Source organism: Odocoileus virginianus, chromosome 3 (assembly GCF_023699985.2).
Source record: "Odocoileus virginianus isolate 20LAN1187 ecotype Illinois chromosome 3, Ovbor_1.2, whole genome shotgun sequence".
NCBI lineage: Eukaryota > Metazoa > Chordata > Mammalia > Artiodactyla > Cervidae > Odocoileus > Odocoileus virginianus.
This window is the reverse complement of record NC_069676.1, coordinates 24,528,365-24,542,005: the sequence shown is the minus strand read 5'-3', so window position 1 is coordinate 24,542,005 and position 13,641 is coordinate 24,528,365. Positions and strand designations below refer to the sequence as shown.

At 40.6% G+C, this 13,641-nt stretch overlaps 1 protein-coding gene across 1 annotated transcript in view; it reads left to right on the top strand.

Annotated features, from left to right (window-relative positions):
- LMNB1 (lamin B1) overlaps positions 1 to 8,297 on the top strand; it is a 54,286-nt gene extending 45,989 nt beyond the window's left edge. The window contains exons 10-11 of the mRNA XM_020879433.2: positions 4,509 to 4,616; positions 7,490 to 8,297. Coding sequence (XP_020735092.1) covers positions 4,509 to 4,616; positions 7,490 to 7,531 — 150 coding nt within the window. The 3' untranslated portion in view covers positions 7,532 to 8,297. The remainder of the gene's footprint in view (positions 1 to 4,508; positions 4,617 to 7,489) is intronic.
- Positions 8,298 to 13,641: the final 5,344 nt, after the last annotated feature.

Below are 13,641 nucleotides of genomic sequence, written 5' to 3'. Positions count from 1 at the left end.
TAAAGTGAAGATGGTAATCACAAAGTAATTACTATAAATGAGATGATAGTTGAAGTATAATATAAATGAGACAGTCCTTGGGAAGTGCTCAGAACAGTATCTGGCCTCTGGTAAATGCTTATATTATTAACCTTGTTGCTAGCTTTCAGCATGCTTGTGAAACTGAGTTTAAAGATTGAGGAGTGTATCTTTGCTTGATGTGTATGTTTTCAACATATCAGTCATAGAATTCTTGTCAAAGAATCTAACCTACCCCTACTGTCACATAAAGACATCGCCAAGTCCCCCCAGCCAAACACACATACTAAGAGATGAAAGTGTCTGCCAAGGAAGGCGTGGCTACAGGTCAGGAGTCCTTCTCTGCCCCCAGAGTGCCAGGCTACACACCTTGCCTTCTTATTAGGTTGTCTCGTCTCACTAGAGTAATAAGACATCAGGGACAGGGACCTGTTCTGAGTTTTCCTGGCACATATTCAGTAAGAATTTACTAGATAAAATTTTAGGAAACTCAAACATAGACCTTCACTTAAGTACAGAGAAATAAAATTATTAACTGCATTCACGATGGGTTCTGAGGTGTTTGCATATGAGGCGCCTTGTGCCCAGCCATCTTCCCACCCATCCCTCACTGTAAACATCTGCTGGTGCTTAGACTGCTCTTCATATGGAACTCACTGTCTGCTGAAGAAGAGTGCCCTTGATCTCAGACTGAGGCTGAAAATGAAAGGGCATCTGGTTTTTTTCACTGTGGACCTCAGTACAGTTCACCTCCAAATACCTCCGAGGTTCTCAGGGTTGGAGGGTGTTTAAAAGTGCCTTCAGTAACTGACAAACTGCAAGAACCGAATCTTCCTCCTCTTCTCAGCGTGGAGCCCTGCATACTTCTTGCCTTCAGCACTTTGGAACTCTTCCCCACTGTCACTGGTGCTGCTGCCCGAGTACTCAAATTACTGCAGCTCCTAGACTGGTAGTTTCTCCAACGTCTGAAACTGGTGGAGTACGTCTGTTTTTCAAAATGTTATGAGTGGTGATTCACCCAGATTGAAAGGTGCTCTTATAAGGGGCCATGGTAGATGAAATAGGTTTTTATGAGCCATGGAATCTAGTCCCATCTTTTTTGTGTGTGAAAACATGTTCCAACTTAGAAACGATCTTATAGGAAGATAATTTGGAATGCAGGAGGTTTAAAAGCCCACAAAATAGGTTCAAGAAAAAGTGAACAAAGTAGATAACCATGACATGGGATATGTCTACAGGTAGTGTTACTGATGATGTATCAATATAGCTGACTGAAGCTTAGGTTTCCCTTCATAATTCAAACCACTGAATCTTAGATTGTTGAGTTGGTTTGTTTGCCTTTTCTTTTAACAAACTTCTGTCTTCTGCTTGCTAGACTCTGTAAAGTGATTTCTGTCAGAAATGAGGAGAGTATTATGAATATGGTTCTTATTTCTGTGATTGTCAGACAAGTACTTTTGGCACTGATCTATTTCATTCTGTAAGGCCATGTTCATTAGTAGGTTCCAGACTGTATTTATCATAATTCATAATGACCACCTGTAAAGACCATTTTTCTATAAGATTGTAGGTAACTGACTTATTGAGTCAACTTAATTTTTCAAGGCATGTTTTCTTGCTGAGGCATTGGAGATATCAGGAAACCCAATTAAACTGGCTTTAAAGTAATGGGGATATGTGAGCTCACAATCCCAACAATCCAGGGAGAGTGGACTTGATCCATTGGCTCACCCAGCGTCCCCAGGGATCTTTCTGTGATCTGTTTCCTGGGATCTTTCTGCAGTCTGTTTCCTAAGTGTCTCCCTCATGGCTGCAAGATAGCTGCTGGCCGGAGGTGCCGTCATTCCAGACGGACTGCTTGTGGGCAGGAGCTGGTGCCCAGGCGGGTCCTCGTCTGGGCTTCACTCCTGTTTCACCAGCCTGGGTCACGTGCCCATCTCTTAGCTAGTTTCTGGAGTTGGGAGGACAGAATTTGAGCTTGAGGCCCCCTCCACCTCCACGGCTAGATCACACTCGGCTCCTTGTGACGCACACGTCACATCTCCATGTGAGAGGGTAACCAGGTAAACTGTGCATTCTTAATGAGAAATGAGTGGGGTGGAATGCTGGTAGGTTAAAAGCAGTGTCACCACAGAAAACATGGATTTTTTTTTTTTTAAATGAGGAAAATAATAAAGCGATCTCTTTGTACCTTTAAAATATAGGTGTCCCTGAAACTTTGTCCATGTAGATACTACTTGTGTGTCCTGAGACACCATAATTTAACAGTCAGCTCCTTCATGAGTAAAAACCACCTTGATTTGTGGTGATTGCTGATTTCTGTGGTATAAATACTCACTGGTAATTTCAGGCTACCCACATGTCATGACTGAGTGCAAAGTTGGAGAGACAGCGTGTGAGCTCGCCCTGCCGCACTGCTGGGTAGGTGGTGAACCTTTATGTACCCAGGGCTTTACCTGCACAGACCCATGACGTGTTGATAGAGAGACCATCTGTGTGTGCCTTTCAGATCACTGATACGGTTAGCTGTCCTTCTAAGAGGAATTTTTTTGGTAAAGACATTTATCTTTAGTACCTTTTTGGGCCTAAACCTCCCAACAAGTTTTGATTCTGAATTTGTTTTACTATTTTTTGATTGAAATCTGTAGACATTTAGCTCACTTATATTCCATACAGGCTTTCTGCATTAGATTAATTGGTTTTTAAATGTTGTCAAATGAAAAGTGCTTAACAGCAGGCTTAAATTAAAGGCAGTTATGCTGAAGTAATTCATAATTAATGAAGTTGGGCAAATTGCTCTTTTCTAAGCTTCTCATTTGAGGCTCATAGTCTGGTGTTTTATCACAAGCTCTAAGAGCCAGTGTTCCCATATGGGATGTGTACATTGTCATGAGCTGCTGGAAGCTGAAATGTGAGAATTCTGTAACACTTTTTTTTAACCATCTTTTTTGTAAAAAACCTCCTTCTTTCCTTCCAACTGTGCTCGGTCTTCATTGCTGTGCGTGGGTTTTCCCTGCTTGCGGCTAGCAGGGGCTCCTCTAGTTGTGGCGCGTGGGCTTCTCGTTGCAGAGCAAGGATTCGAGGGCACACAGATTCCGTGGGGGTGGTGCATGGGCTTAGTTGCCCCAAGGCCTGTGGAATCTTCCCAGACCAGGGATTGAACTTGTGTCCCTTGCACTGGCAGGCAGATTCTCAACTGACGGACAACCAGGAAGTCTGGGAATTCTATAACTGGTTTTGTTTGACATTTCTTTTCTTACTTTAAGATGGCTTGAGGGACGCTACATACTCTGGAAACTTTTTGAAAGTCTTTTTTCTGTTTTGTGTGCCACCATACCTCAGTGGATGTCTTAGTTCAAGAGCTGTAATTTATCGAAGGATTCACATGCTTTTTTGTTAGTACTAGTTTGGTTTAAGCAATCTGACTCAGACTGATCTCACAGAATTGAAGTTTCTGGCTAATTGAGACTCAGAATGGTCCATCTTTGGCCATACAGCAAAAATCAAAAGTCTAAACAAAACATTACTGTGCTACCTCAATTTCATTTATAAAATATATCCATGGATATACTTTAAATTGAAGTTTCATGTCTCTGACACTGTTCTCTGATTTTCTTCCTTTGCCAGTTTAAACTAGCTGGTCCATGTGTAAGTTTCAGATAAGCTTTTACTCACATGATTTTAGCATCTTCATCTGAAGTTACCTTTCTTGAGTGAGCTTGAGACACAGTACAGAGTAAAATTAGAAGCTCTGTAGCACTCTAGGACACATTTACTTGCTGTTAGATCATCAGGTTAGCCTCGTGCTTAAACAAAAACACTGCTGCATTTGTGCAAGTCAGCATTCTCTACAGGAAAGTCATCTGTATTTGCTCCTACTTTCTGTTACACCAGTGAATGACAAATCAATTTTTTTGTGCAGAGTACATTGGGACTTCACTAGCATGTTATGAATAAATACTGTTCCTGTGTCTTGATTCCATTTCTTTCAAGAAGAACTAGTTGCTGAAGGGATGAAAGCTTGTCCTTTTCAGTCTCAGGATGTCTTCTTGCTACCAGGATCCCGGAGAGCACAGCAGTTGGCCTCTTACTTCCCTTTTATTCAGCATTTATTTAGCACCGTCTCTTTGCTAGGAGCCATGGCCTTTAAGCAGAATTCATGTTGAGTATTATGAAGAATTTAGTGTGCCAAATCATTTATAGAATTCTTAGTAACAGAATGGGATAAAAAGCAGTGGAAACTTCTCAGTGGGTATTTCAAATTGGATCCCAGTAGCTTCCCTGCAAGGAATATTGAAGATCTAAGAACTGCTACTAATTATGCAAAAATTCCTGTTTAGTAGTTGAAGCTACTGATGAACCACTTAAAAAAAAAAAAGTCCCTGATGTAGGAATGCAGTTTCTTAAATTTATGCAAAGAAGGGATGTCCTCCCACAGACACTGTGGTTTTAAGTATAGTGTTTTAACTTAAAATCAAACTCCTGTTTAGGAGGTTGCTCAGAGAAGTACAGTCTTCAAAACAACCATACCTGAAGAGGAAGAGGAGGAAGAAGAAGTGGCCGAAGCGGCTGTCGAGGAGGAGCTTTCCCACCAGCAGGTACTGTTTCAGTGTCGTTCTTTTTGAATTTTATTAACATAGTTACATGCAGACCGAAAACCAATAGTGGGGCTTGGTTTTTTTTTCCCCCTATTACTTGATGAACCAAATCAGTGGTCTGCCAAGTGCGGTTTGTTTTTCCTGAGGGGATATTCAAGATAACAGTACGTTTGAGTACTGGAAGAAGATGTTAGCACTTCTTTTTAAAAAATTATTTCTCATATTGAATTTCAGTTTTGTCTTTTGTTTTATCATGTATGTAACATAGTGGGACATTATGCCACGTAAGTATATATGGATTGGAATGCATGCTCAGAATTATTTATTGAAGGGTTCTTTGAGTTTAGATGACTAAGTTAGAGTAGGTATCTACATGTAAACTTTAAAAAGAGTACTATTCAATTTCAATGTGAAGCAAACTTTCTTGCTGTCTTAAGTTTTTAATCATTTAATTGCAAGCTAGATTTTAGCCGATGCTTAGACTTTTGAAAGCCCTTGAAATAAAGGAACTCCAAATTTTATTTTAATTAATTAAATTGGAATTATTAATAAGTAATAAGCCTTCAGTTTATATTCTCAAGCTGTTCAAGTCTGATCACTAATCAGAATTCCTACCCTTATCCTTATGAGACTTCATCACCACGTCTCTAGATTTATAAATCTGTTCATTTGCCTTAATTAGCCCCAGTCCTGCTCCAGATAAACATCCTGTTATGTATTCAGCCTCCAGAGTCAGGAGTTAGGAGCTCACTCTCTAGAGTGAGAACCACTTGAGGTAGGCCATGGTAGGATGGATTTTTGGCCTGGATACTTCCTCATACATTTTGGAGGAATATTTAACACATTATTGCCCTGGGGGTCTGGAGGTTGTAGAAACTAAGGCATGTAGTATTAATACATCTCTGGTGAGTAATGCGTTAAGAACAGGTATTTTATACTTGGCTTTAACAAGAAACAAACACAAGATCCATATCCTGCCCTTATGGGAAGCATTATAATGACTGGTAGTAGAGTAATATAAGAGACTAGGGGTTCAGAGCTTGAGTTACAGCGGGTCAAATGCTGAAGAAGGCTGTTAAGCCACCAGAACAGTTGAGAAGATCTCTGGAAAATAGGTTCTGTCCAGTATTTTGAAGGATAGGCTGAGTATTAAAAGTCAGACAGTGGTGTTCTGGGCTTCCCTGGTGGCTCAGAAGGTAAAGAATCTACCCCAAATGCAGGAGATCTGGGTTTGATCCCTGGTTCGGGAAGCTCTTCTGGAGAAGGGAATGGCAGCCTATTCCAGTATTCTTGCCTGGAGAATTCCATGGACAGAGGAGCCTGATGAGCTACAGTCGATGGGGTCAGAAAGAGTCAGACCCGACTGAGTAACTAACACACATACACAGTGGTGTTCTGTGGGTGTTTAGATTGTCTGTTGTTGCTACATTAAGAAACCACCTTAAAACTCAGTGGGTTAAAACAGTGATTTCTTATTTCCTATGACCAGGCTTAACTGTGCATTTTTTTGATTCACACAATGGAGAGTGAAGTCAGTCATGCAGTTACATTCAGCTGGAAGCTTGGCTGGGGCTGGAATGCTCTCCATGTCTCTTTCCATGCGGTTTCTCATCATTTGGTGATTTAACCCAGCCTTCTTTACAACATGGCAGCTGGTTTCCAAGAGAGTAAAAGCAGAGAGCGCTAGATTTCTTAAAAGCCCATATTCTCTTAGTCAAAGTAAATCATAGGCCAGCTCCAATTCCGGAGGGGGTGGGGGCGGTAAATCCCGGGTATCTGATAGTAGGAAGAACGGCAGTGAATTTATGAGGACTTTTAATTCATCACAGGGCATATGTCAGGACTTGAGCACCAGCTATAGCTGTCTATCCAGTCAGATTTGTTGTAGGTTGTGTGTGCGTGAGAGAGAAATGAAGTGGGAAGGTTGGTGTTAAATTGACATAGTTAGGAATGCCTAAGGAAGTAGCTTATGCATACTTTGGAGCAAAGGAGAATTTGAGACAGTATCAGAGGGATGACTCTAGAAGGGAAACTGCAGACACACTGAGGGACTGTACAAATAGAGATTCATTAAAGCATAGTGACTGAACTTGAGGGCAAGAAGGAAAAAGAGATGAAAGATGTGCAAGGTTTCTTAGATTCTGTCATCAGAAGAAATAATGATATCGAGTTTCAAAAAAAGGAAGATGGAAGGACAGATCAGCTATTTTGACTTCACATTAGAGAAAGAGTCCAGTGGCCTTTTGAGTTGGTTTGAAGTCTTTTTGTTTGACCTTCAAGAAACCAGTTTCAGTTTAGTCAAGTGGTGAGTCATAGTCATGTAGTGAGATTTTAAGGAATTAGTGAGTGAGAAGGAAATGGGTAGATGGAGCCATTTTGACTTCTCATTTGAAGATGAGCCCAGTGCACATGCTTCAGGGTATGAAAGCTGAGGATCCAGCCAGCCATATTCTCTCACGTTCAGAAATCCTGTCCACTGATCTCGTTTACTAAATTACAAAAGGATGTTACTGAACAGTGGTTTTCAGCTTCAGCTGCATATTAAAATTACTTAGGGAACTTTAAAATGACTTATAAATAGATCCTCTTCCCCAGGTAAGTGAGAAATTCTCATTTGATCTAGAGGCCTAGATCAGCTTTTTTTAAAAAAAGCTCCTCAGGCACTGTCCATGCAGCTAGAGTTGAGAGTCAGTGTTCTGGAGTTTGTGGCAGTGTGCTAGGGGCCAGTCTGTAAGAGAAGGTTAGAAAGGGTGAGAAGTAATAAAGGTCCATTTGAAGGTAAGTGATAATGAGTTTGTAGTATCTCTGCCTTATTTTAAAATACTGTGATCCATTGTCTTAGCACTAAGTTTTCTTTCTGTTTTCCTCATCAGGGAGCCCCAAGAGGTTCCAACAGAAGCTGTGCAATTATGTAAACTTCTCAAGTCAGCTGTCTTCCTCAGAATAAAGAAGTATGGTAATCCTTACCTACATGCAGTGCAGAGCCTTCTCAGAAGCACAGAATATTTTTATATTCCTTTATGTGAATTTTTAAGCTGCGAATCTGATGGCCTTAATTTCCTTTTTTGACACTGAAAGTTTTGTAAAAGAAATCATGTCCATACACTTTGTTGCAAGATGTGAATTATTGACACTGAACTAACTGTACTGTTTGGAAAGGGTCTCTCAAATTTTTTGACATTTTTTTGTATGTGTATTTTTTTTTTCTTTAAGTTCTTAGGAGGCAGAGGGGGAGGGTAAATAAACCACTGTGTGTCTGGGTTTAATTTGAAGATTGCTCCATCTAGATTAGCAATCTGCTCTTGATTATCCTCTGCTATATATTACGGTGCTGTGAGGGAGGGGAAAGGCATTTTTCAATATATCGAACTTTTGTACTGAATTTTTTTGTAATAAACAATCAAGGCTACAAAAATTTTTTTTAACTAGAAAAGAGAAATTTTGTAAGAAGGCAGTGTAACCTAATCATCATGTAAGCACTCTGGATGAAGGATTCCACAAAACTTTGTTTTATGGTTACTTCTTCTCTTAGATTCTTAATTCGCAAGGGGAATAGGGGGAGGGGGAGGAGAGGGACGGGAAGGGTTTCTCCTAAAATGCATTAGTTGTGTTTTTTAAGATAGTGTAACTTGCTTAAATTTCTTACATGACATTAACAATAAAATGCTGTTTTAATATTAATCTGTTGTCTGTTTTAACTTTAAAAACATTTTGAGGGGAGAAAATTATTGTCTCAGTTGTACTTTTGATAAAAATAATTTGGCTCCTTGTTTGAACTAGGTTTTTCTTTAAGGCTCTGACAATGGGAAGATAAACACACAGACTCTTTTGGGGTCTCCCCTATTTTCAGTACCCTGCTGTCATTAATAATAGCACTTATAATAAAAGCAATAATAATAACTAATTTTTTTTGGAGCCCAGATATCATTTATATTTTTTAGCTTATTAACAGTAAGACTTTTTAAAATCTCTTTAAGAAAGCCGTATGGGAACATAGGGACTATGGGAGAAATTGGGGAAGATACTCCTTTTAAAGGAAAAAGATGGAGATAATATTTCTAGAATCTAGTTTTACTGTCTTAAAATATGGAAGAGATACTCAGCAGTGGACTGGAATACTAGATACTCCACAGTACTGGAAAAGGTCAGTTTTTATTCCAATCCCAAAGAAGGGCAATGCCCAAGAATGTTCAAAATATCACACAATTGCACTCATTTCACATGCTACTAAGGTAATACTCAAAATCCTCCAACCTAGGCTTCAACGTGAACCAAGAACTTCCAGATGTACAAGCTGGATTTAGCAAAGACAGGGGAACCAGAGATCAAATTGCCAATATCCACTGGATCATAGAAAAAGCTAGAGAATCCCAGAAAAATATCTGCTTCATTGACTACGCTAAAGCCTTTGACTCTGTGGATCACAACAAACTGGAAAATTCTGAAAGAGATGGAAATACCAGACCACCTTCCTTACCTGCCTCCTGAGAAACCCGTATGCAGGTCAAGAAGCAACAGTTAGAACTGAACGTGGAACAACAGACTGGTTCAAAATTGGGAAAGGAGTGCATCAAGATTGTATATCATCACCCTATTTATTAAACTTATATGCAGAGTACATCATGCAAAATGCCAGGCTGGAGGAATCACAAGCTGAAATCAAGGTTGGCGGGAGAAATATCAATAACCTCAGATACACAGGTGACACACCACCCTTGTTGCAGAAAGCAAACAGGAACTAAAGAGCCTCGATGAAGGTGAAAGAGGAGAGTGAAAAGGGTGGCTTAAAACTCAACATTCCAAAAATGAAGATCATGGCATCCGGTTCCATCACTTCATGACAAATAGATGGGGAAACAATGGAAACAGTGAAAGACTTTATTTTCTTGGGCTCCAAAATCACTGTGGATGGTGACCCAGCCATGAAATTAAAAGATGCTTGCTCCTTGGAAGAAGAGCTATGACAAACCTAGACAGCATATTAAAAAGCAGAGACATTACTTTGCCATCAAAGGTCCGTCTAGTCAAAGCTATGGTTTTTCCAGTAGTCATGTATGGATGTGAGAGTTGGACCATAAAGGAGGCTGAGCGCTGAAGAATTGATTCTTTTGAACTGCAGTGCTTGAGAAGAGTCTTGAGAGTCCCTTGGACTACAAGGAGATCAAACCAGTCAATCCTAAAGGAAATTAACCTTGAATATTTGTTGGAAGGACTGATGCTGAAGCTGAAGCTCCAGTACTTTGGCCACCTGATGTGAAGAGCTGACTCATTGGGAAAGACCCTCATGCTGAGAAAGATTTAAGGCAGGAGGAGAAGTGGTTGACAGAGGACGAGACAGTTGGATGGCATCACCAACTGAATGGACATGAGTTGAGCAAGCTCCGGGAGATGGTGAAGGACAGGAAAGCCTGGAGTGCTGCAAAGAGGTCGAAAAGAGTTGGGCACCCTTGAGTGACTGAACAACACTGATTAAAATATGGTATGAATGATAGAAAATACAGGGAGGTGTGTACTCTGTGAGGTAGTTCTATATGGTGGTAACTAGCGTGTCATTTGTTATACATTTGGGGGATTTTTATCTTGTGATTGCTTTTGCTCAGTGAGTTCATCTTGTAGAAAGTAGAATATCCAAATTCTCCTTAGACTGAGCTGATGACAACAATTCAGAAGCTAATCCAGAGCCAGTGTTTGCCTTTCTCTTAAAATATTCCTGCAGTAAGCTGTGCAAAGATGAGCAGCTTACACTTGAAAATAACTCACGAAGTCTCAGAATTTCTGTGCTCTGCAGATTTACTGCATACTCTGGTGCCGTCGCAGACACAAGATAAATGCTGGGTTAGAAATCCTGTCTGGTGAAGCAGATAAAATGGTAACTACTCTGCACAGATTTATCTTCGGAATGAGAATGGCAGTGCTGTGTGTGGCCCGACTTGGTTGTGAAAAGTGTTGCCACAAGATGGGGTTCTTGTCATCAGGATCCAATCTAGGTACTTTACTGCTGGATAAATTAGGTTATAGAAATCACTTTAATAGTTAGGCATTAAGAAACTTGGGCAGCTTTAATACAGAGGAATATTATATATGCTCGTGAAATTTAGACTGAAAATCCAGGACTCAGTTAATACATAGTTGGGTGCCACTGAATATGTGGCAGGAGACTTTGGAGTCTATTTAAGCTGGCAGACTTATACCAAAGAGAAGTTTTCTGAACGTGAGCTGCACCTAGGGCTGTTCCCATGGAGTGTCATGGAGACAGAGGCTGCCTGTATGTGTAGTAGATGCGTCTTAGCATTAGTGGAGGTTAGGGCTGCATTACTGAACTCTTTTATAACGAGTGTGAAATTTCCACCTTTTATCTTGTCTTCAGTGGTCTGGTTTCACTACTAAGTTTAGATACAGATTTATTTTCCTCTTACCTCAGTGTTTTTGTCCAAGAAAATTCTGGATGCTCATATTTTGTTGAGTATTAGCTCATCCCCTTTTGCTGTTTTTCCCTTTTGGGATTTCTTTCAGACTTACACTGAACCTATCCTTTTTCATGTTTTAGGTTTCTTTAAATAGGAAAGGGAGTATGTCAAGGCTGTATATTGTCACCCTGCTTATTTAACTTATATGCAGAGTACATCATGAGAAACTCTGGGCTGGAAGAAGCACAGGCCAGAATCAAGATTGCCGAGAAAAATATCAATAATCTCAGATATGCAGATGACACCACCCTTATGGCAGAAAGTGAAGAGGAACTAAAAAGCCTCTTGATGAAAGTGAAAGAGGAGAGTGAAAAAGTTGGCTTAAAGCTCAACATTCAGAAAATGAAGATCATGGCATCTGGTCCCATCACCTCATGGGAAATTGATGGGGAAACAGTGTCAGACTTTATTTTTTGGGGCTCCAAAATCACTGCAGATGGTGATTGTAGCCATGAAATTAAAAGACGCTTACTCCTTGGAAGGAATGTTATGACCAACCTAAATAGCATATTGAAAAGCAGAGACATTACTTTGCCAACAAAGGTCCGTCTAGTCAAGGCTATGATTTTTCCACTGGTCATGTATAGATGTGAGAGTTGGACTATGAAGAAAGCTGAGCACCGAAAAATTGATGCTTTTGAACTGTGGTGTTGGAGAAGACTCTTGAGAGTCCCTTGGACTGCAAAGAGATCAGCCCTGGGTGTTCATTGGAAGGACTAATGCTGAAGCTGAAACTCCAGTACTTTGGCCACCTCATGCGAAGAGTTGACTCATTGGAAAAGACCCTGATGCTGGGAGGGATTGGGGGCAGGAGAAGAAGGGGATGACAAAAGATGAGATGGCTGGATGGCATCACCAACTCGATGGGCATGAGTTTGAGTAAACTCCGGGAGTTGGTGATGGATAGGGAGGCCTGGCGTGCTGTGATTCATGGGGTCGCAAAGAGTTGGACACAACTGAGAAACTGAACTGTCGCTGTATTCTCAGTAACTTAGTATTTACCTCACTAATTATGTTCACAGCCTTGTCTAATCTGTTTATCCCACTTGTAGTTTCTAGTTTCCTTAACTATACTTTTCATTTCTGAAATTGTGTTTGATATTTTTTCATATTTGTCTGTTCCTTATTCAATTTTTTAAAAAACTGTAGTTCTGTTCCTTTGAAAAGTTCATTTTAATCACACTTACTTTATAGTCTCTATATTCTTGAGTTCTTGGCAGTGCTCATTTTTTTTCTCAGCTACCGAAAAATGAATGGTGACTTGTTTCCTCGTGGGGTTTTTAGGATTACGAACTTATCTTCAGCAAGGGCTCCTTATTTGGTGAGTGGGTCCCTGTCCCAGCGTTTTGCTACAGAATCATTTGGAAGTTCCCCGTGTGTCTCTTTGGTGATGAGATGGTATAGTGGTTTGGACTGGTGATGAGATGGTATAGTGGTTTGGACTTTCGTTGCTGCTTTCTCAGCTTGGGGTGGTGAAGACCCGCTAGGACCTGCTGCGGGGTGTTTTCTGGTTCTCACCGGTGGCTTCCCCACGCGGTCCCCCAGCCTCAGCAGGAACTGCTGCTTGCTCTGGGCTGGCGGGCGGTGTCCTGGTCGCCTGTGCTGAGGGCTGCTCGGGCACGGTCATGCGCTTTCTGCAGCAGGCCCTCTTCCTTAAATGGACTTAAAGGCATGTTTCCTGTCTGTGTCTCTAGTCCCTGAGGCTTCTTCAGGCCGAGTTCTTTGTTCCCTTATACCTGGACATTTCTTAGTTTTTTAGGTTTGGCCCTTTTTTAAAACAAAAATTAGCTCTGTTATCCGTTTTATAGAGGAAGGAAGGGGTCATCTTGATCGGTTCATTCCACCATCATACATACATACAAATAAATGCACTTTATTGGTATGTGTCTATATTTTGAAGAGATACAGTTATGCTAATTGATGTTTCTTTGAGTTTTAGTTTCTTACCCATCATCCCTTTTACTGAATCTTAAATTGCTGAGAAATTTATTTGAATGCCTCTTCTTTTCCTAGCCAAATCACGTTTAAAACAAAATGAGAAATTGAAAAGATTCTTTAATCCTTGCTTCTGGGTCATTGGCTTCTCAACAAAGCACAGATCTTCTTAGTTCTATTGCATGAAGTAGCAGCATGGATATGATTTTATGGGGTACTACCAGAGGAGAATGATGAAGATCAAACTTTCAAACCCCTGAGGCAGAGTTCTGGAATTTCCATGATACTTACCTGGCAAAACCCAGAATTCTGAAGTTGAGACTGACTCCATTCCTCTCTACCAAAAAAAGGCACCGAAAGAGGTAGTGTTTAGCATTTGATGTTTTTGCTGTTTGTCTTCCTTACTAAAAGGGCAATCAGAACCAAGTTGATGGGAATGAGGAAAATAGGCAAAGTACGTGTAAAGCTCACAGAGGTCATATTTGAAGTTGCAGGGAGGGAGCTCCCTCCAGTGTCAAGAGGGAGCTTGACTTTAACGTGTTGAATGAGAAGAATAGTAAACTGATGGAGCAGGGCTGGGACCCAGCGCTGCTTTGCTGTTTTGAAGGATCAGAGTGCAGGCG